The 18,512-nt window shown below is 57.2% G+C and overlaps 8 protein-coding genes across 8 annotated transcripts; 4 read left to right on the plus strand and 4 right to left on the minus strand.

The window, feature by feature from the left end:
• Positions 1–74: 74 nt before the first annotated feature.
• Positions 75–242, minus strand: GGTG_00744 (hypothetical protein; the record flags this gene model as incomplete). Its single annotated transcript, XM_009218495.1, has 1 exon — positions 75–242. One exon carries the CDS (start codon positions 240–242, stop codon positions 75–77), a length of 168 nt encoding a protein of 55 aa, XP_009216759.1.
• A 712-nt stretch (positions 243–954) lies between these two features.
• GGTG_00745 (hypothetical protein) lies at positions 955–3,799 on the minus strand. The gene is made up of 11 exons (XM_009218496.1): positions 3,632–3,799; positions 3,176–3,561; positions 2,681–3,105; positions 2,484–2,583; positions 2,316–2,415; positions 2,054–2,254; positions 1,871–1,989; positions 1,617–1,784; positions 1,469–1,548; positions 1,318–1,398; positions 955–1,251 (listed from the first exon to the last, which is right to left on the minus strand). Exons 1-11 carry the CDS (start codon positions 3,704–3,706, stop codon positions 1,121–1,123), a joined length of 1,866 nt encoding a protein of 621 aa, XP_009216760.1. The 5' UTR covers positions 3,707–3,799; the 3' UTR covers positions 955–1,120.
• A 158-nt stretch (positions 3,800–3,957) lies between these two features.
• Positions 3,958–8,626, plus strand: GGTG_00746 (hypothetical protein). Its single transcript, XM_009218497.1, has 10 exons — positions 3,958–4,206; positions 4,279–4,513; positions 4,575–4,634; positions 4,704–4,991; positions 5,060–5,240; positions 5,323–5,391; positions 5,474–6,929; positions 7,020–7,571; positions 7,642–7,833; positions 7,933–8,626. Exons 1-10 carry the CDS (start codon positions 4,118–4,120, stop codon positions 8,171–8,173), a joined length of 3,363 nt encoding a protein of 1,120 aa, XP_009216761.1. The 5' UTR covers positions 3,958–4,117; the 3' UTR covers positions 8,174–8,626.
• On the plus strand, positions 8,604–11,154 carry GGTG_00747 (hypothetical protein). Its single transcript, XM_009218498.1, has 3 exons — positions 8,604–8,867; positions 8,967–9,647; positions 9,729–11,154. Exons 1-3 carry the CDS (start codon positions 8,813–8,815, stop codon positions 10,658–10,660), a joined length of 1,668 nt encoding a protein of 555 aa, XP_009216762.1. The 5' UTR covers positions 8,604–8,812; the 3' UTR covers positions 10,661–11,154.
• On the minus strand, positions 10,697–12,973 carry GGTG_00748 (hypothetical protein). The gene is made up of 5 exons (XM_009218499.1): positions 12,283–12,973; positions 12,097–12,229; positions 11,367–12,034; positions 11,060–11,277; positions 10,697–10,991 (listed from the first exon to the last, which is right to left on the minus strand). Exons 1-5 carry the CDS (start codon positions 12,635–12,637, stop codon positions 10,938–10,940), a joined length of 1,428 nt encoding a protein of 475 aa, XP_009216763.1. The 5' UTR covers positions 12,638–12,973; the 3' UTR covers positions 10,697–10,937.
• A 227-nt stretch (positions 12,974–13,200) lies between these two features.
• Positions 13,201–15,298, plus strand: GGTG_00749 (CMGC/SRPK protein kinase). The gene is made up of 4 exons (XM_009218500.1): positions 13,201–13,483; positions 13,564–13,588; positions 13,771–14,329; positions 14,422–15,298. The coding sequence occupies exons 3-4, from the start codon at positions 13,825–13,827 to the stop codon at positions 15,114–15,116; spliced, it is 1,200 nt and encodes a 399-aa protein (XP_009216764.1). The 5' UTR covers positions 13,201–13,483; positions 13,564–13,588; positions 13,771–13,824; the 3' UTR covers positions 15,117–15,298.
• GGTG_00750 (hypothetical protein) lies at positions 15,288–16,642 on the plus strand (the record flags this gene model as incomplete). The annotated part of the gene is made up of 2 exons (XM_009218501.1): positions 15,288–15,502; positions 15,622–16,642. The coding sequence occupies exons 1-2, from the start codon at positions 15,474–15,476 to the stop codon at positions 16,640–16,642; spliced, it is 1,050 nt and encodes a 349-aa protein (XP_009216765.1). The 5' UTR covers positions 15,288–15,473.
• A 489-nt stretch (positions 16,643–17,131) lies between these two features.
• Positions 17,132–18,288, minus strand: GGTG_00751 (hypothetical protein; the record flags this gene model as incomplete). Its single annotated transcript, XM_009218502.1, has 5 exons — positions 17,132–17,229; positions 17,300–17,535; positions 17,616–17,706; positions 17,765–17,846; positions 17,920–18,288. The coding sequence occupies 5 exons, from the start codon at positions 18,286–18,288 to the stop codon at positions 17,132–17,134; spliced, it is 876 nt and encodes a 291-aa protein (XP_009216766.1).
• Between the last annotated feature and the right edge of the window lie 224 nt (positions 18,289–18,512).

Below are 18,512 nucleotides of genomic sequence, written 5' to 3' on the forward strand. Positions count from 1 at the left end.
AGGGGAGAGCGGACGGGATCCCGTATATTCCAGTGGGTATGGTCGTATGTGCCAATGTGGTTAGCAACGCTCATTCAACAAAGCTCGGCCTCGGATGGCGTGGGGAGGAGGCTGATCTGCTGGACCGGGTCGAACTGGAAGAAGTCTCGGAAGAAAGCGACGATGGGAAAATCGGACAGTTTCTTAACCAAATATTCGCGGCTGTTCTGCCCAGCCCAATTACCGTCACCCTGGGAATGCATCGATCGCGCGGGCTCGGAGAGTGTTTGCGTGCTGGTCGAAGCGACGGCCGCTCCAGATGTCGATGCTATGTATAGGGGCGAGCCGAGGAGCGGCAATTCGGTGTCTGAGGTATGGCCTGCCCTGTTGCTCGTTATTTCTGCACTGTCGACGGAGGTCCGTATGTTCTGAGCATTGAAAGGCGCCTTTCGTCGACCAGGCAGGCTCCTTCAGCGTGTGTTGTAGTGCATGCACATGGTCAGCGCCGCCCTCCACCAAGATCCCATCCGCTTAGGCTCGTCATGCTCGAAACTGCAGCCGACGTGTCGGATAGCTTTCTGGCAATAATGCCGACGGATTAGCCGCGACGGAGACATTGCAGGGCGGCAGCCCAGTGGTCGGTGGACTTGAGTGCCTCAAGCATGGCGTTTTTCCATCGCACTGGGGCTCTCAACAGCAGGCTCCGCGAACACGCGGCCGCAGCCTCTTGCCCCATTCTTGGGAGCACGACGAGTACGACGGCACGGCCTCCTACACGTCCGTTCGTGTATAGATTCGAATCGACAATAACCCGGCCAAATTCGGTGTCGTATATTTCTATCAAGCAGGAGATCAACGGCGTCGGACTCAAATGGTAGGGTGCAGATGATGGCGATGTTGAAGCCGTCGCGATTGGGTGGCTGCGAGACGGGCATTTGGGACAATGCTACAAAATACCATTGTGAAAGGGTCAAGCTGGGAAGAGATGCACGTCTTGTATTGGGTGGGATGGATCCATTTCCATGTGGGCTGCTTCCATAAAGACACCTCGCTTCCGCTTTCGTTTTCCAGTCTGGTATCTTGCCCCCAAGGCTCGAGGCTGGCAATCGATAGCAGTGACCCGCGTTGCCTCTACTCCTGTTTACATTTGTGTGTGATTCTCTTGGTGACGACCTGAAGCGAAGCCTATGCTCCTCCCCGTTTTGACCGCTGTGTATCGACCTGAACCTTCCAGGAATTTGGCAGCGAAAGCAATGAGCTGAGTATCGGTCCCTGTGACTGGATTAGTGGACGAGAAGCCCAGTGAGGACTGCAGAGGTCTCCAGAGGCATAACTCACCAGGAGGCCCCAGCATCGAGATGCAGACTGGAAGGACTTCTTCCTTGCCGCTGACGCGGGATACGTAGGGAACCTCTCCAACTAAATGGCAGGCCATGAGAGAATTTAGAAGGTGTACTATTCTAATTGTGAGAGTGTTGGATGCGCAAACCAGGAATAACCAGCTCAGGGGCGCCGGAGACTGGGGCCAGGAGAAGCGGTTCCCACAGCAATTGATCACCAGTAGGTGGTCTGTAATGCGGCACATGTTAGTGAGAATACTTCTGGTGTAGGTCTTTTTTCGGAGAGGTGCAGCATACCGGGGCCACTCATCGCGGTAGACAGGCTCGACAACAGCAATCGGCCATATAAGGATGGTGTTGTGTGCCTCGTCCTGAAGCACAGTCCGAAGGAGCCATTGGCGATATACTCCGAGCCGTGCAGCACCCTCCTTGCGCTGCTCAGAAGAGCAGTCTCGCGCCTTGTCCCTAGATTTGGTAGGGTGTGTCAAAATAAGATATATCGCCCAGACTGATGCATGCAATGTCGGCGAAGCACAGAACCCATGACGAACCAAGTGTGGATTCCCAGGGGTGGAGGCATGTATGGCTGCCTGCCAAAGGCTTGCTGGTATCCCTCCCAAAAGACTTTGGTACTTCCCCAGAATGTCGAGACGTATGTCCAAGTGCTGACCTGGACGGAGATATTAGTTGATGGGTACGGCATCTCGTCTCGACGGCAAGGGTCAGGCGCCTACATCTGGGCTCAAGTATTGCTCAAGAGGGGCACCACCCGCCTCGGGTGGCGGACTCGACGACCACATGTCCTCGACGGAGAGCAGATTGGACTCAATGCCCGCAAACTTTTCCAGGTCCTCGCGAAAGCTGGTAAACAGCATATGCTGCGGCGACCCTTCGGGGATCGGTGGCTTGGGAAGTGATAGCAGTCTTGTGGGTTTCTGTGACAGATTTTAGTAATCCTCCGGAGAACGGAGTTTTCTGTCCAAATGGATTACTTACGAGGGGTTCCCCATCCCTGATGGTTCCCGGACACCAGACATTGACGACCTCGCTGAGAACCTCGAGGCTTCTGGCAAAGAGGCAAGGCGTGTCTGTTTGGCTGCGGTCGCTCGCCAGTAGTCATTAGTCTCTTGCGTGCTGGGCAAGACCTTGGTCACGTGTACTTACGGAACACCTGACCACATGCCCTGGCAGGAGACCATGGATCCAGATGGCCGAAAAGAGAAGCATCCATTGGCGAGGGCTGGAAGGCGGGCGCTAGCAGTAGCTGACTCATGGACTCTTGTTAGCTAGACTCCCGTCACAGTTCAAGCCCCAGTTGAATGAGTCTTTGGATAAGGAGGCGCGTTCGAAAGCTGTCTTACAGTCACTTCCGATTGCAACATCCAGCCAGTCATAGGACGCTATAGCTGCGGCTTGCCCGGAGCTTCCGCCCGATGGCGACTGGTAACCGTCTCCTCGGGGGTTGAAAGGGGCTGGGAAGTCGATACACTGTGTCGGATGTTGCGACAGCACCATTGAGCACATGTGCGTGAGACCGACAACAACGCCGCCAGCATCGATGACGCGCTGGACAGCGGGTGCAGTATAGTTCGCTGGAGGGGATAGTTTAAGGTATTCCCTACTTCCGAGAGACGTGTGATGGCCCTTTATGTCGAATATATCCTTGACTGCTACACGAATGCCCTCGAGCGGCGGTCCGGGGGCGCCGCCGAAGCTGCGCATGCGTGAGGGGACGGCGACGCAGCTTGGATGGTGGCCCCTGGGTGCAATCCGGGTTGCGACGAGTCTAAAGAAAAGACCACGAGAAGTTTCAGCAGGTGATCGGCACGGCTTGGAGATTGGGGTAAATGGCTAACTCCTTGTCGGGCGAGGTTCGAAGCGGAATAGAAAAAGCCGCAGATGTATCCTCGTAAAGTCTGTAAACAGGACTGAGTCTACCGGCATCCAACACATAAGGGCCTGGAGCCGGCGCGATGCCATCCTCGAACACGATGGTTCGCAGCCATGCGTCCTTTCCGTTGACGCGCAGATTCTTGGGCTGGCGGTCCCCGTCGCAGGAATTGCGGATTGGCACTATGATTCCCGAGAGAAATTCGGAGCAAAAGACGTCATCTGTACGAGCTGCGTGGTTCAGAAACCTGTCCAGCAGGCTCTGTGCGCCACCCATGGTCGAATCGACAGGGTCAGAGCAGCAAGGCAGGACCATGACAAGCCAGCGCCCATCCATCATGACCCGGGCGTCCTTTTCCAGTAGTATCTACCCGTTAGTGCGCACCATAGCAGCATGCCTATCTAGGCCAGGCTGGACATACATTTGGCTCTTTCCACGCGGCAAAATCCCCACCATCAACCGAGAACAGAAACAGTTGCTCGAGGGCGAAGGCCATGGCGGCGATCGGCGATGTGAGTTACGCGCTGGGGCCCTTGCCGATACACGACAGAAAGCCTGACCGTAGCATATTGATGGCCCTGCCCATCTGATGTCAGTCCATATGTAGCCGTCATGCAACCTCCCCCGCCCTCGGCAACGGATTTGATGCACCACTAAGAATGGAAGAGAGGGGGGGTCACGTGTTGGTCCTTGGAGCCGGTCTGCATTTTCTTCGTTCCAGCCTCGGCGGCTGGTTTGGTCGCATCCCGGCGATAATTTTCCCAGGCTAACGAGCAGCGAGCGGGCAGTTTGACGGCCGATACGCCGCGGGACGAGGCCCTTTCTCCTGCCGCTGTGCTTGCACTATTGACCCGATAAAGTTTCTTACTCAGGGGAAGTGGGTAATTCCACCCCTGTCGCCGTTACCATGGCGCCGTCGAACAAAAAGGCCAAGGGAGACGTCAAGAAGGAAGGCCGACTCTATCAGATCCTGCTGAGTCCCAAGGTTCAAACGCTGTAAGCCACTATTCTCGGTGAGAACCTTCGGTCTACGCCATACAAATACACAATCACCCTGACACTTTCGAGAATCATCGCGGTGCCGGGTGTGGGAACACCGCCGCCTGATGAATGGCTGAGTGAGCAGACCAGCGCGGGGGAGCGGAGGCTCTGGTTCGAATCAATCCCAGGCGGCGTGGCCCCCGGCATCGGTGTCTACGGATACCATCACGGGATCGATGCGTCGGGACTGTCGTGGCACGACCTGCTGGAGCACGGGGGGCGGTTCGTGACTGCGCTGCAACAAATCATCGAGGAGTTGAACGTGAGTTTCTCTCGCTCAAGCTGTCACTGGCACCGCTAACCGGGCCACGCCATTGCTACAGTTGGGACACTGCCCGGTCCTTATTGTCTGCCATAGCCTCGGGGGGCTCATCGTCAAGGAGGTAGGTGGCCCAACCTGTATCTTTGGTGGCCCGGTTGGTGGTTTCTGCTAAAAAGAAATGCGAGACCAGGCGCTCCGGCTAGCCTACGAGCAGAACTACCGTAATCTTCTGCGAGCGCTTGCTGGGGTTATTCTTTTGGGAACGCCCCACTCTGGCACCGAGAGCAGGGACAAGTGGCAGAATGCCACCGTGATGCTGTCTAAGAAGAGCAAACGGCTGAGCTCAGATGACCTCACAAGGCTCTCGAAGAGCTCTCTGTTATTCGAGCAGGCCGCTGTGACGGTGCCGATTCTCTCCGTCTACGAAACCAAGGAGACCAAGGTTAAAAGCAGGCTCTGGATCACTAAGAAGACCCTAGTACATTCCCCGAACCTCCCTACAAAGCAGGCAGCCTCTGGGGGTTCCATCTTCTGATACATCGCTAGATAATGGACGAGGCGTTTGTGAAAACAAACTCGAGCTACGAAGAGATGCTCGGCATCGCCGCGGACCACAACACTCTGTGCCACGTTGACACGAGCGCCAAACACTTCGGCAAGATCAGCACCTTCATCAGCACTTCTCTTGAGGATGCCCGCTTGAAAATCGTCAAAGGCTCTCCGATATGTGAGTAAGGGGGAAGGATTATCAGTTAAGAAGCCGATCTTTGCATAGCACCGATTACTAACCGTCAAAACGCGACTTTCAGTCGATGCCCCCTCGAGTTTTGGAGACTTCAGTGACTTTACACCCGAAACAGCAGCAAGCAAATCACAAGGTATTTTGTCCCCCGATTTGAGCTTTCCCACAGTCTCGGATGACTGACAGGTCTCGCGTCCCCATTGTTATCACTGCTCCAGGAGAGACAGGAGGTAGCCCGAACCGTAGGTCTACGGAATCGAGGTCTCCGATCAGCAGGAACACGCGCCGGGCCACCGCTGCCACGTCGGACATGGGATTTGAGATCGTTCCCCGTCTCTCGGCGCACCCTTCGTTCCCGGTCAGACGGATATCGGGATCACGCTTCCCGCTCCACCTCGTACCCGTGGTTCGCAACCGGGAGTTTTTCGGGCGGCAAAATGAGTTGGCGGCCATTGAAAAGTTTTTTTTTGACGAAGACGAAAACAGGGACTCCCCCGGCAATGCACTGGTCCGAACGTTTGCCATCTGCGGGCCGGGCGGCATGGGAAAGACCCAAGTGGCGGGCGAGTTTGTCCACACCCGGAAGGACCGCTTTGACATGATCTTTTGGGTTCACGCGGATTCCTCGGCGAGGCTTCACGACGAGTTTAGCCGCCTGGCGGTGAAACTTGGCCTGGTCGCTAGAGACTCGACCGATGCGCGCGACCAGATCATCACCCGCGACCTCGTCAAGGGATGGTTGGCGGACCCTGTCAAGGACCGGGGTGCTACGGCCGCCTTCTGGCTCCTTGTGTTTGACAACGTCGACGACATGGATGTGCTGGAGGGTTTCTGGCCCCTGGACGGCCCCGGCTGTGTTTTGTTCACGAGCAGGGACCCCCTGGCCATGAAGTCCACGTATCTGGCTGACACAGGCATCGACCTCCAGCCTTTTAGTGCCAGAGAGTCATCTTCGTTCCTTGAGAAGCTCACACTCAAGAAAGGAGACAGCAGCGCGGTCCACGCTCGTCTTGGCGGTCTCCCGCTGGCGATGACGCAGATGGCAAGTGTTATAATACGCCGTGATCTATCCTACTCAGAGTTCGCTCAGTCCTACGACGAGCTCACAAAGCGCGAGGAGCTCTTCCAGTCGCAGTATAGCAAGCCGGGAAGGAAGGGTCACGAGAAATCCATCTGGACCGTCTGGGCTTTGGAAAGTCTCAAGCACGGGAGATCACTTCTCGAGGTGCTTTCGATGCTCGATCCGGATGGCATCCTGGAAGACCTACTCACCAATGAGGCCGCGAAACCTGTGCAGCTGAAGACATTCCCAAAGACGCCGACTGAGTACCAGAAGGCAAGGACAGAGCTTCTGCAGTCGTCGCTTATCAGCAAAGACAACTCTTCCAAGCGGATTGTCATCCATCGGTTGATACAGGATACGGCACGGGCAAAGATGACCACGGCACAGTTCAACGAGACCTTTGACGCCTGTCTCCATCTAGTCTCCTCAATGTGGCCGTATGAGAAGTTTGGGTGGCGCCACGGAGTTGCTCGGTGGGCAAGATGCGAGGAGCTATTCCCCCATGTCGTGACACTTCGAAGACTTGCGGATCAAATACAGACCCTTGATGGACATGGCGGCGATTTGAAGAATCGCCTCAGGCTTCCGAAACTTTTGATCGACGCGGGGTGGTAAGCATGACCACCTACCTCTACTGAAGACAGATGACCCTTGTTAACCTATGCCAACACTTGGAGTAATATCTCTCTCTCGGTTCGTAGGTACTATCACGAGACGGGACACTCTACCGAATCCGAGCCGTACTTTGACTTCTCCATCAAGATATGCCGGTCCATATTGGCGCAGCTAAAGAACAGTACCCCCACACAGAGTGGCGTAACAAACGGATTCATCGAAGCCGACCTGAAATCCATGATGGCCGAGGTGCACCACAACCTCGGCTGCATCGGCACCGAGACAAACCGGCCGGAGTTCACCCTACACCACTTCCAGCTATACAACGACATGATGATCAGGGAAAGTGGCAGCCACACGCGAGGGAGAGACAGCCGACTGCACATTTCGTGGAACGAACTGGGCAATGCGTTTATGATGAACCGGCGCTGGGCAGATGGCGAGCGGTGCTTCACAACCTCGATAGAGTCGGCAAAGTTGCAGCCTGACTACAAGCCCACGGACGCCTCGTTTCCACATGTCAACCTCGGATTGGCGTACTGGCTGATGGGGAGACACGACGCCGCCATGGCGCAGCTCAAAGCTGGTCTATGTCACCGGGAACAGGCGTTTGGGGTCAATGACAGCCAATCATTCATGTGAGTAAGGAGGGGCCGCGCTGGCAGCAGGTTTCCGTCCTTGCATTTTGACTGACTGGGCGAAATACAGAACTGGAAGGTTCCTCCACGCAATAGGGAACGTCAAAGCATCTTTAGGCCTTTATGGCGAAAGCTTTGTCTTCCACTCACGAGCCCTGGCGCAGTACCAGAAAACGATTGGCAAGAACCACCACCGGACTGGAGATGTCCACGTAAAAATGGCTGAGCATTTTATCCGAGACAAGAAGTTTCCGGCAGCCAGGTATGTTTCAAAAGATGATGTTATTCAATCAGGTCGGGCTGGGTAGTAGACTGCCTACTTGACCTGGTGGCACCGGCTGACCTTTCTCACAACGAGCAGCGAGCACATATGCGAGGCCCTGCGCATCTTCGGAGACCGCCCGGCCTATAGGCACGAGAAGATGCGAGCCCTCTTCAAAGCGGCAGCAATGTACTCGGGCCAAGGGAAGGAGACCGAGGCTGTGCAGGCGCGCGACCGGTGTGCGGCGTTGTATGGAGAGTTGTATCCTGGCAGCGGCAAGGCAGCCGCAGATCTTACGGATGCCGACGTGGATGACGCGGTCGCATTCTGGTCCAGGTAGCAGCAGCTTTGGAGCCGGGCGGGCTGAGAGATGGGCGCGGAGTTGGGCGCTGAGGGCGGCTGAGATTGGTGTGATGATGCAAGACCACGGCTCCAAAGCCCCAGGCCGCATGTGGCGTTGGTGACTCTTGGTGATAAGCAGCGAATCCCAAGACCTGCTCGACGTCTCCCGCTCAGCCCCGGGCGCGCAAAAAGACCTGAATGCCGTGCGCGGAAATGCCAAGTATGTGCCCCTCATCCTCTTCGAGGCAGGCAACGCCCGTCTGGTCGAGGCTGCAAATGCGACCCATGGGCGCACCCTCCAGACGCCGCCTGAATCTTCGAGCTGGGCTGCCACCCACACAAAGACCCGAGTGGTGTGAGTCCGCCAACAAGGTTGGGCGCCCGCCCGCCCCGGCGGTTCGTGTTGGTTCTGCGAGAATAATAAACACCCCATGCAATACAACCCTCCCCGACGCTGCTGCAGCTTCAAATGCGTGCTACCTCCCATCTTGAGATCTGGAAGATGCATGCCGCACGCGCCTATCCGCTCGCTGATAGGGTCTGTTCCTCGACTGTCTGACTGCAGCTCTACGTGGTAGCCCGAGTTTGTCGCACATCCCTAGCCGTGCTGCTCCCGTTTTGGGCACAACCCGGTCAAATGGGGCCGGGAACCGACTCTTCACCATCCCGTTCCAACGGGAGGTCTTCGACAGGTAAGAGCGTCCGAAATTAACCCCCTCCACCTATCCGCGTCGTTTGCACGCACGCAGACATGGATGGCTTTAATTCTGATCTGCATCTGTGCTAAGCAGCATCCCCAGAGGAGCTATATGCCAATGCGGTATCCTCTTACTCCCGCCAGGGCGCCGAGGCGACTCTGTTCCCTGGCCCTCACTTTGAGAGGCTGGGAACATACCTCAAGGCCCCCTTTTACCGCCGGCGCGACACGGCAGCCGCTGCCGGGTTCCCGTTTTTTGTTCTCTACCAAGGCCTAGGCCTCGACAGGACACGCCGCACCGAAGCCACCTCGCCCGACCAAGTTGCTGCCTTGGCCAGGGACCACCCCGGCGGGAACCAGCTGCTGTTTCTACGCGGACAACCCTCTCCGGAGTGGCTCAGCGGGGTAGGGTCTAGGTTCGGTGTCGACCCGGAATACTTTCAACGGCATATGGACATCATCCTCGCGGTCGGTCGGGCCAAGTACTACGCTCAGCCGTCGCTGCCCTCCGCTTCCAGCCAGGTGGTCCAGCTACGGTACTTTACCCTCAGCAAGACGGTCAAGCCGTCTTTCAAGGCGGACCAGACGGACCAGCTTAGGCTTTCCGCCCGGAAGAAGATGGACGACTACATCACCGCCACGTCCCAGAAACTGGAGCACGGCAACGCGGTCGGAAACTCCATTGTACGGGACTTTTCGCTTTTCAGCAACGGCCGTTGGGCAATTGAGCAGTGTATATCTCTCTGTGTGAATCGGACCGAAACAGGCTGGACAGGTGAGAGAAACGAAGCGCCCCCTCCCTTTGGCGCTCTTGGAGCTGCTCCATCACTAACCGACTCGTCTCTCGTACAACCAGCTGTCGCGTGGGTTGATACGGGCAAGGACCTGAACGAATGCCCCCGTGGGCCATGGAAAGACCATTGGGAGCACAGCCATACAGACTACCGAGCCTTCCTCCCGACCGTCCAGAGCTACCCCCACTGCTCCCTCCATCCCCAGAGGGAGTCGGTCGCGCAGGACCCAATGCCCAAGCCGCAGTTCGCCCAGAGCGCCTCGCTCCTCCACCGAAACTACGGAAAGCGGCTGGACAAGGCCATGATGGGCGTGGACGCCTTCTATAGCTTCCACGAGATCTTTAAGTTTTGCGCCTTCTCCCAGGTCCAGTTCCTCAACATGATCGAGGACTGCATCTCCGAGGCCGTCGACCTGGAGAGCCCGGAGCACATGAGCATCGCCCAGTCGAACCTCGTCTACGCGCAGGACCTGCTCGACCGGCAGGTAGAGATCCTCAGGAGCACAATCGAGATCATCAAGGCCCGCGGCGGGCCGACGTGGCCCAAGGCAACAACAACGGACTGGGCTCACCCCAGCAACGAGCAGGTGCAGAGTGACAAAGACTGCGCCCAAGCCGCCGAGGAACTCCGGAAAGATTTTGAACACCTCCACGCCTGCGCGATCCGGCTCTCAGAGGCCTGCAAGTCCAAGATATCGCACCTCACCTCACGGGCTGCGCTCGCCGAGTCCAGGAAAGGCATCGATCAGGCGCGGGAGATGGCTTACCTGACTCGACTTGCCTTCATCTTCATCCCTCTGGGCTTCGTGACCTCCTTCTTCGGCATGAATCTCGAACCCATCGCGGCCGGGAATTATCCCCTGTGGATCTTCTTCGTCATCGCAGTACCTTTTATCATATTAGCCTTGGGGCTGATGTACTGGGATCGCACCTCCATCGCCCTCCGCGGCTTGCTTTTTTCGGCAAAGGAAAGCGCCAGGACCAACCCGTGTTAATCCGGTTCAGCCTTTGCGGTCCCTAAAGGGAAGGACTGGTAGTCGGGCGTGATGGGGCAAAGAAAGGTTCACGCGAAAAAAAATGAGGTGACGAAGCTGAAAGGATAGAGAAAAAAAAAGATGAACAAAATCAAGGCCCATAAGATCACAGGCAGCGAGCAGACGCAGACGAGCGTGTAAACAGTGGGGAGCGTTATAATCTTTCGTCCAATATGTAATCCTTTCCCATTTCTGCATAGCTTCCCTTCTAGACATCTCGCCTCATAGCACAGCCCCCCTAGCGATTAATATTAGATAGCAAAGAGGAGCCCAAAAGCACCATAAAGATAGACTATCAAGCTCAGTTAGTTCAGGCCCACGGGAGGGATGAATAGCAAGGGTAGCCGAGGGTAGTCTCACCGATGAGGCGATGAAATTGATGCCAGCAGACGGATGGCCTTTCCCTCGCCCAATGGATAGCAGCGCAGCCATCAAGGGACCACCAACAAGCTCCGCGAGTGTGTCACACTGAGCTATGGTCGTGAATAGTTGAGCGTTCCTAGAAGAGTCGGTCGAGGCAAGCGCAAAGGCCTGCAGCGCCGGCTCCAAGGCTTCACCGAGTCCACATCCCACCATTGCTAGATTGCGGGAATAACGCCGATGTTAGACATTCTCATATCCCCATTCCCCCTGATAGAAGAGGTGAAAGTCGGGAGGCCGTCCTTACCAACGATAAGAATCTCCATAGATGGGGCTTTCCAGGCGGCAAAGAAAGAGACAATGAGCATGGCGAGAGATGATCGGATAGTGTTGAGATCAACAACAGCGGCAGGCACCTCTCGCCTGCGGAGGATGAGGCCGACTATAGGCCCGACGGCAAGGGTGACCACAACGGCACCCGCGGCCGACGCGGTTCGCAGCCACGTGGTCTGCCTCAGCTCCCAGCCGAACTTTTCCGAGGCGTACTGGAAAGCAAACCCCTCGCTCGCAAATGCGACTCTTTTTAGGAAGAAGCTCGCGAGGCAGAACCACCCGGCCGGGGTGTTGAAAAGTTCATATATGGACATGGCCACATGCTTGGCGCCAGTCATGAGCGAGCCACACCAGCTGCGAATGTTGGGCTGCGCGAAGCGGCGGCCCGTGGTGGATTCGCCCGGCTCCGCGTCGCCATCGGACGTGGCGACCTCTGATGAGGCTTCTATTCTCGTATACCGCGTTCCCCGACGCACAGAGGCGTCCTCTACAAAGGGAATAATGGCGAAAATGAGCGCGAGGCAGCTGAAGGCGAGCCAGAATGGCGCCCGGATGCTCACCTCCATCAAAACAGAGGCGATGACAGGACTGATGAGCCGGCAGGTGTGAGGCCCAACAGCTAGGAGGAACAGGCGCCTCGCCCTATTAGATCAACAGAAGCGTCAGCGGAAGAGTATAATCGGGTCAGGGCGTATGAATCTTACCGCTTGCTCTCGTCCAGCGAGTCAGATATCAGAGTGAAGACAATGGAGTTGAAGATACGCTGGCCGCCACCGATGAAGAAGAGAAGAGAAGACACCCAAACAAGCGACACGGGATATATATTTGGCAGTGAACCTGTTCTATCTGTCAGCTTAATCGTCTGGTACTTGGGCATGGTAGCGACGTACAAATGACAACGACCCACCCCAACATCAACGTGTATCCTGCGGCGGAGAGGGCCAGCACAATGCGGCGGCCGGACCGGTCGGCGAGCGAGCCGTAGTACACAGCCATGACGAGGCCCGGGACCGCGTCGAAGAACATCTTCCACCCGGTGATGCTGGCGAGGCTGTCCTGCACGGCCGGTATCTTGCAGTTTCTCTCGTCGACGGCACCGTCGCCGCCCAAGCGGCGGTAGCAGATGGCGTGCTCCAGCAGTCGCACGATCGGGACCTCGAGGAGGAGCGTGACGAAGTTGAACAGGATGTACAGTGCAAACTGCCCGGCCACCCGGAGGCGCGGTGCGACCTCCTCGATGCTCATGGCCGACAAAACCTGCGAGCGGATACTTGATGGTTTGGTTGCGTAGTACGGGTGTGACTGCGGTGCAACGCTGGGTCTGCTCGATTGATGCTGGAGGTTATTGTGCTGGCTTCTACTAGGAGAGAAAATGATAACCACACACACAATCGGCCAGACCCGACTGCCGCCTGTTGTAGCGGCTCGAGATTGCCACTAGAAGCCTCTCTGGGCGATTGGTTCGGGCGCGGGTTCCTTCTGCTCAGCATGCCCAAAACCTGAAAATCGCCGGCCCAACCCCCCTGTGATGTCTCACTGGAATCAGTAACTGGTGAGCTGGTGGGCTGGCAGGAATACCTGAGTCCGTTTATGAATCTAAGAATTCGTACTGTGGCGGGTCCGTTGCCCCACCGTTTGCGGTCCCTCTAACGAAACGCCCCTGAAAAGTCGCCCACCTTGGTTGAGTTGGCCCCTCTGATTGGCGGGATCCAGGCCCGCGGCTGGCACTTCGGGCGCTTGACTCAAGATAATTGCCGGGCTTCGAAGCAAGCTCCAAACTCGAGCCTGTTGTCATGATGCAATGTGCACGGTGCACCACCTTGAAACCGTTGGGGAGCTGGAATGGAGCCTTGCCGGCCGGGCACTAAACGCCCACGCCCAAAGCACAAGGATTACTGCAGCTAAACATCATATCACACACACACCTCGCCTGGCCGCCCATCGAATGTGATTCCATCGTGGTCGAGGCCGCGCGGGGTTTCGGTTCCATCAGGGCGACGACGCCCGGAAACGCGGGCCTGCAATGTAGCTGCATGCATCGCCGCTCATGCGTGACCACACCCATTCGAAATTGAGGCCCGACAATGCATGGTTGGTTTTGATTCTTCCCCTAAATCCTCAGCGACGACCCAATCCTGGCGGACTCAAGGCTGACAGGCTGGGGCAAACAGCCGCGGAGAGCGACAGCAGCACGCCGTACGTAAAACAAATCCCTGGCTATTTGCCTACATAGCAGATAGATATATTGCTATCGTATGACAATGCATACCTTCGAGTGCAGTGAGCCCTCGCTGTCACGAGCAAATCATAGAAGCACTCCCTTTATGCCTCTTGGTCTGGCTCAGAAACTTACCGACACAAATTGTCGATACCTCTAGACCAATAGGTACCTGCCCCTAGAATAGTGTCGGCTCGAAGACGGGATCATCAATATGGCAGCAGCGGTGCACCCAGACCTTCCCCATGTCGAAGATCTTCGGGGCTACCGCCCAGGAGGCTTCCACCCCATCCACATTGGGGACCGCCTGTCCAAGTACACCGTCGTGAACAAGCTCGGCCATGGAGACACTAGCACGGTCTGGCTCGCCCGGCGCGACGGCGAGGATGCCCGCTGCGTGGCCGTCGCCGTGCACATGGCCGACATATCCCGCGGCACCGAGACGCGCGCCATGACGAGATGGTGGCGCCTCAAAGACGGCGACCCGGGGCATCAAGGGAGGGCCAACGTGCTCCTCCCCGAGGACCACTTTGACCACGCCGGCCCCAACGGCACGCACTTTTGCATAGTCTTCCCCGTCGAGGGTCAGACGGTTTCCGCCGCCACCAAGCGGGGTGACGCTGGGAGCCGCCCGCTCCCGTCCCCTCTGGCAAAGCGGGTGCTCCGCGACATGGTCCGGGGCCTCCAGTACTCGCACTCGATGGGTCTTGCGCATGGCGGTACGCTCTGACGTCTTTTTGATTGACACTCGCCTCTTTCCCTCTTCTTCTCTCGGACCACACTCTCTGACTGTTTTCTTCCCACCGACCAGATCTCCACCCTGCCAATGTTCTCCTCGGCCTTCCCGACACATTGCCGCCCACCATTGCCAAGATGACGGAGTTCTCGGGCCCGCCCAAGACGGTCGACCTTGGGTCAGGCAACCCCTCGGCGCCCAAGTACGCGGTCCAGGGCATATTCGCCCGGGACATGGACCCGGGCTTCTTCTCAGGCCCCGCAAAGATTGGCGACTTTAGCGACTCCTTCTTCCCCCAGGATCCGCCAGCGCGGACCGCTTGGTGCGGGCCCTACGTCGCTCCCGAGTTCAACAGCCCAGGCCGCATCTCGACCGCCATAGACATGTGGATGCTAGGCTGCGGCTTCTTTGAGGCCCTTACCGGCCGAGACCTCTTTGGGATCAAGGACGACCCGGCCTACCGCGTCGTCAACGCCATAATGCAGACGCTTGGGCCGCCGCCCGAGTCCCTCCTGGAGGACTGGCGGGCCTACCTGGGCGACGAGCGGGACAAGCTCATCGTGCCGTCGGGGCCTCCCTCCGGTGGCCTGGAGCGGCTGGTCAGGGACAGCATAGGCCTCAGCTACGGTACAGGTGCCGTCTCGGAAGAGGAGCTTGGTGTCATTGTGTCTCTGTTGGATTCTCTCCTGGTTTATGAGCCCAAAGATCGGCCCACCATAGAGGAGGTTGCAGAGCACAAAGTGATGTCATTTCTAGAGGCGGCCAATTAGAGTCTATTGTAGGAAGTATGGGGAGTAAAGGGATTGGGGCCGAGGGACCGTAAAGCAGAACCCAGGTTGGAAAGCGACCGCGGGAGGACAAACCCGATACTCCACGCTGTTTTTTTTAGTCCCCTATCCATTTCTGCTTGGCAGCCTCAGCTGCCGGTTCGGGGCCAGCGGCCCGACGTGACTGCCACATCCATGCGTATCCGGCGGGGTATGTAGTCTGCCAGCTGCTCGCTCAAGAGATACTCGACCTAGTCTCGCCTGTGCAAGGCCACACCCACCCTTGACAGCCCCTCAAGCGTCGTCAACTTGAAGGCACCGGCCTGAGCTTCTACCTACAGGATTTAAGAAACGGGAATAATGCTGCATTTGATCCACGCCATAATCAGGTATAGCTGCTCCTGACCGTCGAAACCTCACAGGCCGACCACGAACAGACCCTCTTGCCTAGCTGGCACGGCCATGTGCTAACATCTCGCACCAAATTACACCGTATTCCATAATCGAGAGCCCTGAGGTGCCTGCGTGGTGCCCTGCTACTCCTCGAGTACTGGGGCTACCTGAGGTTGAAGCCATTCAGCTGGCGCGGCAGACCAAGCATCCGGGTCTCCGACGATGTCACTATTGTCTGCATAACCCTCGGCACCGAAACAAACTATCACGATGTTGTCTATCGATGGCTGGCCTGCGGCCCCAAGGAGGTCATCATAGTCACCATTGACGCCCGGCTCCCGCAAATATCCAGGCTTGCCGACAGAATCGGCGACCCGAGAGTCTTGGTCCATTCTGTCCCCAAGCCGTCGGCGCGGCGACAGTACTACGAGGGCGTCCGCCGAGTCCGGACTCCATACTTTGTCATTGCCGACGACCGCTCGCTGTGGTCTGGCGGAACGCTCGCCCGCATAGTCCATCCTCTCCACGACCCCGGCATCGGCGGCGCCACCGGGCTGCAGATTGTCGGCCCGGCGATCCAGGCGGGCCTGACAGCGTGGGAGAGGTTCGGGAGCCTCAACCTCGTCCGGCGCAACATCATGCACTCGGCGCTGGCCTACTTCAACCGGGGCCAGGTCCTCAATCTCTCGGGCCGCCTCAGCGCGCTTCGGACCAGCGTGTTTCAAAACGACGAGTTTTACGATTTTTTCCTCAACGAGAAGTGGCTGGGGAACCCCGTCACGACCGGCGACGACAACGCCTTCACCGTCTGGTGCGTCCGGCACGGCTGGCGTACCTGGTTCGAGACCTCGGACGAGGTGCTTCTGGTCGCCAAGGTCAGCCCGAGCTCGCTCTACCTCAAGCAGCTTTTGCGGTGGCAGAGGGACACCATCCGATGCTACGTTGCCGATCTCGTCTTCAGCGTCAAGAAATGCAATGCACGCCATCTGCTCCGGGCTGTGTTGAACCTCTTGGTATACTACATCACCGACGCGGCCACGCTCCTGGAGATGCTGTTTCTCCTGGCCGTCGGAGTTGGGTGGTTGAGAGACAGGCACGTGTCTCCGCTCCAATATGAGTGCCTCAACCCTTTCTGACTTTTGCTGGTACCATCTAGAGAATCGGGGCGGCCATTCGCAGCACTCTTGCGTGGCCACTTTGCCATATCGGGCATCCTGACCGTCGCCGAGCATGCGCCGTACAGTCTCGCTCTCGGCAGCCTGGCTGCGGTGCCCGTCACGATCGTGTATCTGTATGTTCGTGCATTTGTGGTACTCTATGCCGCTCTCACGCTGCACAAGGTGAGACGCCCCCGCAAACTGCCTTCCCTGCTTCTTCATCCTGACATTGCGGTGATCCATAGAGTGTTTGGGGCTCCCGGCCCATCAGCGAAAGCATAGAAAACACTCAAAAGTGACGTTGAGGAGAGGATCCTCGAAATGGACGGACAGCCTGATGGACAAGCCTCGAGAAGCAAGGCTTCTTGATTGTGCAAGCCTGAGAAAAATGTCCCATCATCCGTAGCTATCACTCAGCACCCAAGCTCTCTTGCACCAAGCCGTCTTCTTGTACTCCATGCGCAGCCATTAGGTCTCGTAACACACAAGTAGCCTAGTCTCAATGCTTTCTCTCGGTTTTTCGTCCGGTGGAGCTGCCGGGTTGTAGAAGGAACAATGCGGGACACCTTGAGGCATGGGCGGAACCCGTCAGTCTAGAACACAAGAATTTATGCGACCTGAGATGACCTATCTCACCTGCTATTGCGCCATCCTTACTGTCCGCTTGGAGGAAGACGATAGCCTCGGACGCGGTCTGGCCATCGAGGTAATACCAATCGTAGGTATCCCGATGGTAAACCTGGTAGTTCTCCGTGGCGAGGTCGGGATAGAGGAGGTCGGCGGAGGCGAGGTCCACGTCCGGCTCGATGTCGGCGGCGTCGCAGAACGTGAGCGGCCAGTCATGGAGCGGGCCCCTGAGCGGCTTCCACACGCTGTTCCGTCGCGTTTTGGGCGTTAGTACGCTCTATTCTCGCGTCGACAACACCCTCTCCAGTTCTATGCCGTCACCTACTTGAGCCACTGACATCTCCGTCCCTGGAAAAGTTCCCGTTTCTCTAGAGGGAAGCGCTCAACATAATCGAGCATCTCGTCGACGGTTGTGTCTAAAGAATGGGTAAACTTCTGCCAAACTTATTGCACGTTTAAATTTAGGAGTCCTACCTATATGAGCTACAGACGTTGGTTGGTCATACTCGTACTTGGACCCGGTTGAGACGGGGAATTCCGGATGGCGTTTGCGAATCTGGGAGTGCTTTTAAGTCAACAGGGCGACTATGGGAGCTCTGACTGCTGCGGGCAGGATCGGGGTGACCTACACCATATCTAAAGACCTCGACATGCAAGGCCCCGAGGCGCGACTTTAGTAGCCTCTCGAGCCCCCTAAGATACAGCTCAACAGCGGCACCGTCAAAGAAGGACTCGTAAGGTATGGTCTCGCCCACGTCTATGACCTCGAAGCCGGTCGACTCCAGTGAGAAGTGATGCTCAAACCCCCTGATGTTTCTTATGGTTACCAGGGCCGGGCTCATGGTCATATTGGTCTGCTGGACTTCGGGTGCGTCGACATGGTATCTGAAGGCGTAGGGCTTCTCCGTCCCGAACAGATTGCTCCTCTGAAGAAAATGGATCTCGGACTCGACCTTAGGGAGCTCAAGCGTCCTTCGAGGCAAGCTCGCTTGGGCCATCTTGTCGAGCATTACCGCAGAGCATGTCTTGGAGGATCGTGCGCCACAGAGCCTTTCACTACGTAAGTGATGCCTCTTAGATAGCCATTGAATAGGTCCCTAATCCGCTCCATCACCTTCATGCAGAGGGAACGTGATCCGTCCAATTTATGATGGTGCAAATATTGGTTACACCCACGAAGGCGCATGCATGACCCACCACTCCGAGTGTCACACGCCCCCCC

This window comes from Gaeumannomyces tritici (genome assembly GCF_000145635.1).
Source record: "Gaeumannomyces tritici R3-111a-1 unplaced genomic scaffold supercont2.1, whole genome shotgun sequence".
Lineage (NCBI taxonomy): Eukaryota > Fungi > Ascomycota > Sordariomycetes > Magnaporthales > Magnaporthaceae > Gaeumannomyces > Gaeumannomyces tritici.

What these genes read in the sequence shown, in the direction of transcription:
- GGTG_00745 (XM_009218496.1), bottom strand. Translation starts at nt 3,706, where the DNA reads ATGGCCTTCGCCCTCGAGCAACTGTTTCTGTTCTCGGTTGATGGTGGG. An exon ending in AGCAATACTTGAGCCCAGAT is followed by an intron (nt 1,990 to 2,053) that starts GTAGGCGCCTGA and finishes ATCTCCGTCCAG; the next exon opens with GTCAGCACTTGGACATACGT. An exon ending in CCCTGAGCTGGTTATTCCTG is followed by an intron (nt 1,399 to 1,468) that starts GTTTGCGCATCC and finishes CCTGCCATTTAG; the next exon opens with TTGGAGAGGTTCCCTACGTA.
- GGTG_00746 (XM_009218497.1), top strand. Translation starts at nt 4,118, where the DNA reads ATGGCGCCGTCGAACAAAAAGGCCAAGGGAGACGTCAAGAAGGAAGGC. An exon ending in GGGGGCTCATCGTCAAGGAG is followed by an intron (nt 4,635 to 4,703) that starts GTAGGTGGCCCA and finishes ATGCGAGACCAG; the next exon opens with GCGCTCCGGCTAGCCTACGA. An exon ending in GGATCACTAAGAAGACCCTA is followed by an intron (nt 4,992 to 5,059) that starts GTACATTCCCCG and finishes ATACATCGCTAG; the next exon opens with ATAATGGACGAGGCGTTTGT.
- GGTG_00747 (XM_009218498.1), top strand. Translation starts at nt 8,813, where the DNA reads ATGGGGCCGGGAACCGACTCTTCACCATCCCGTTCCAACGGGAGGTCT. An exon ending in CAACGGGAGGTCTTCGACAG is followed by an intron (nt 8,868 to 8,966) that starts GTAAGAGCGTCC and finishes TGTGCTAAGCAG; the next exon opens with CATCCCCAGAGGAGCTATAT. An exon ending in GACCGAAACAGGCTGGACAG is followed by an intron (nt 9,648 to 9,728) that starts GTGAGAGAAACG and finishes TCGTACAACCAG; the next exon opens with CTGTCGCGTGGGTTGATACG.
- GGTG_00748 (XM_009218499.1), bottom strand. Translation starts at nt 12,637, where the DNA reads ATGAGCATCGAGGAGGTCGCACCGCGCCTCCGGGTGGCCGGGCAGTTT. An exon ending in TCGCTGGACGAGAGCAAGCG is followed by an intron (nt 12,035 to 12,096) that starts GTAAGATTCATA and finishes TTGATCTAATAG; the next exon opens with GGCGAGGCGCCTGTTCCTCC. An exon ending in TATGGAGATTCTTATCGTTG is followed by an intron (nt 11,278 to 11,366) that starts GTAAGGACGGCC and finishes CCCGCAATCTAG; the next exon opens with CAATGGTGGGATGTGGACTC.
- GGTG_00749 (XM_009218500.1), top strand. Translation starts at nt 13,825, where the DNA reads ATGGCAGCAGCGGTGCACCCAGACCTTCCCCATGTCGAAGATCTTCGG. An exon ending in GATGGGTCTTGCGCATGGCG is followed by an intron (nt 14,330 to 14,421) that starts GTACGCTCTGAC and finishes CCCACCGACCAG; the next exon opens with ATCTCCACCCTGCCAATGTT.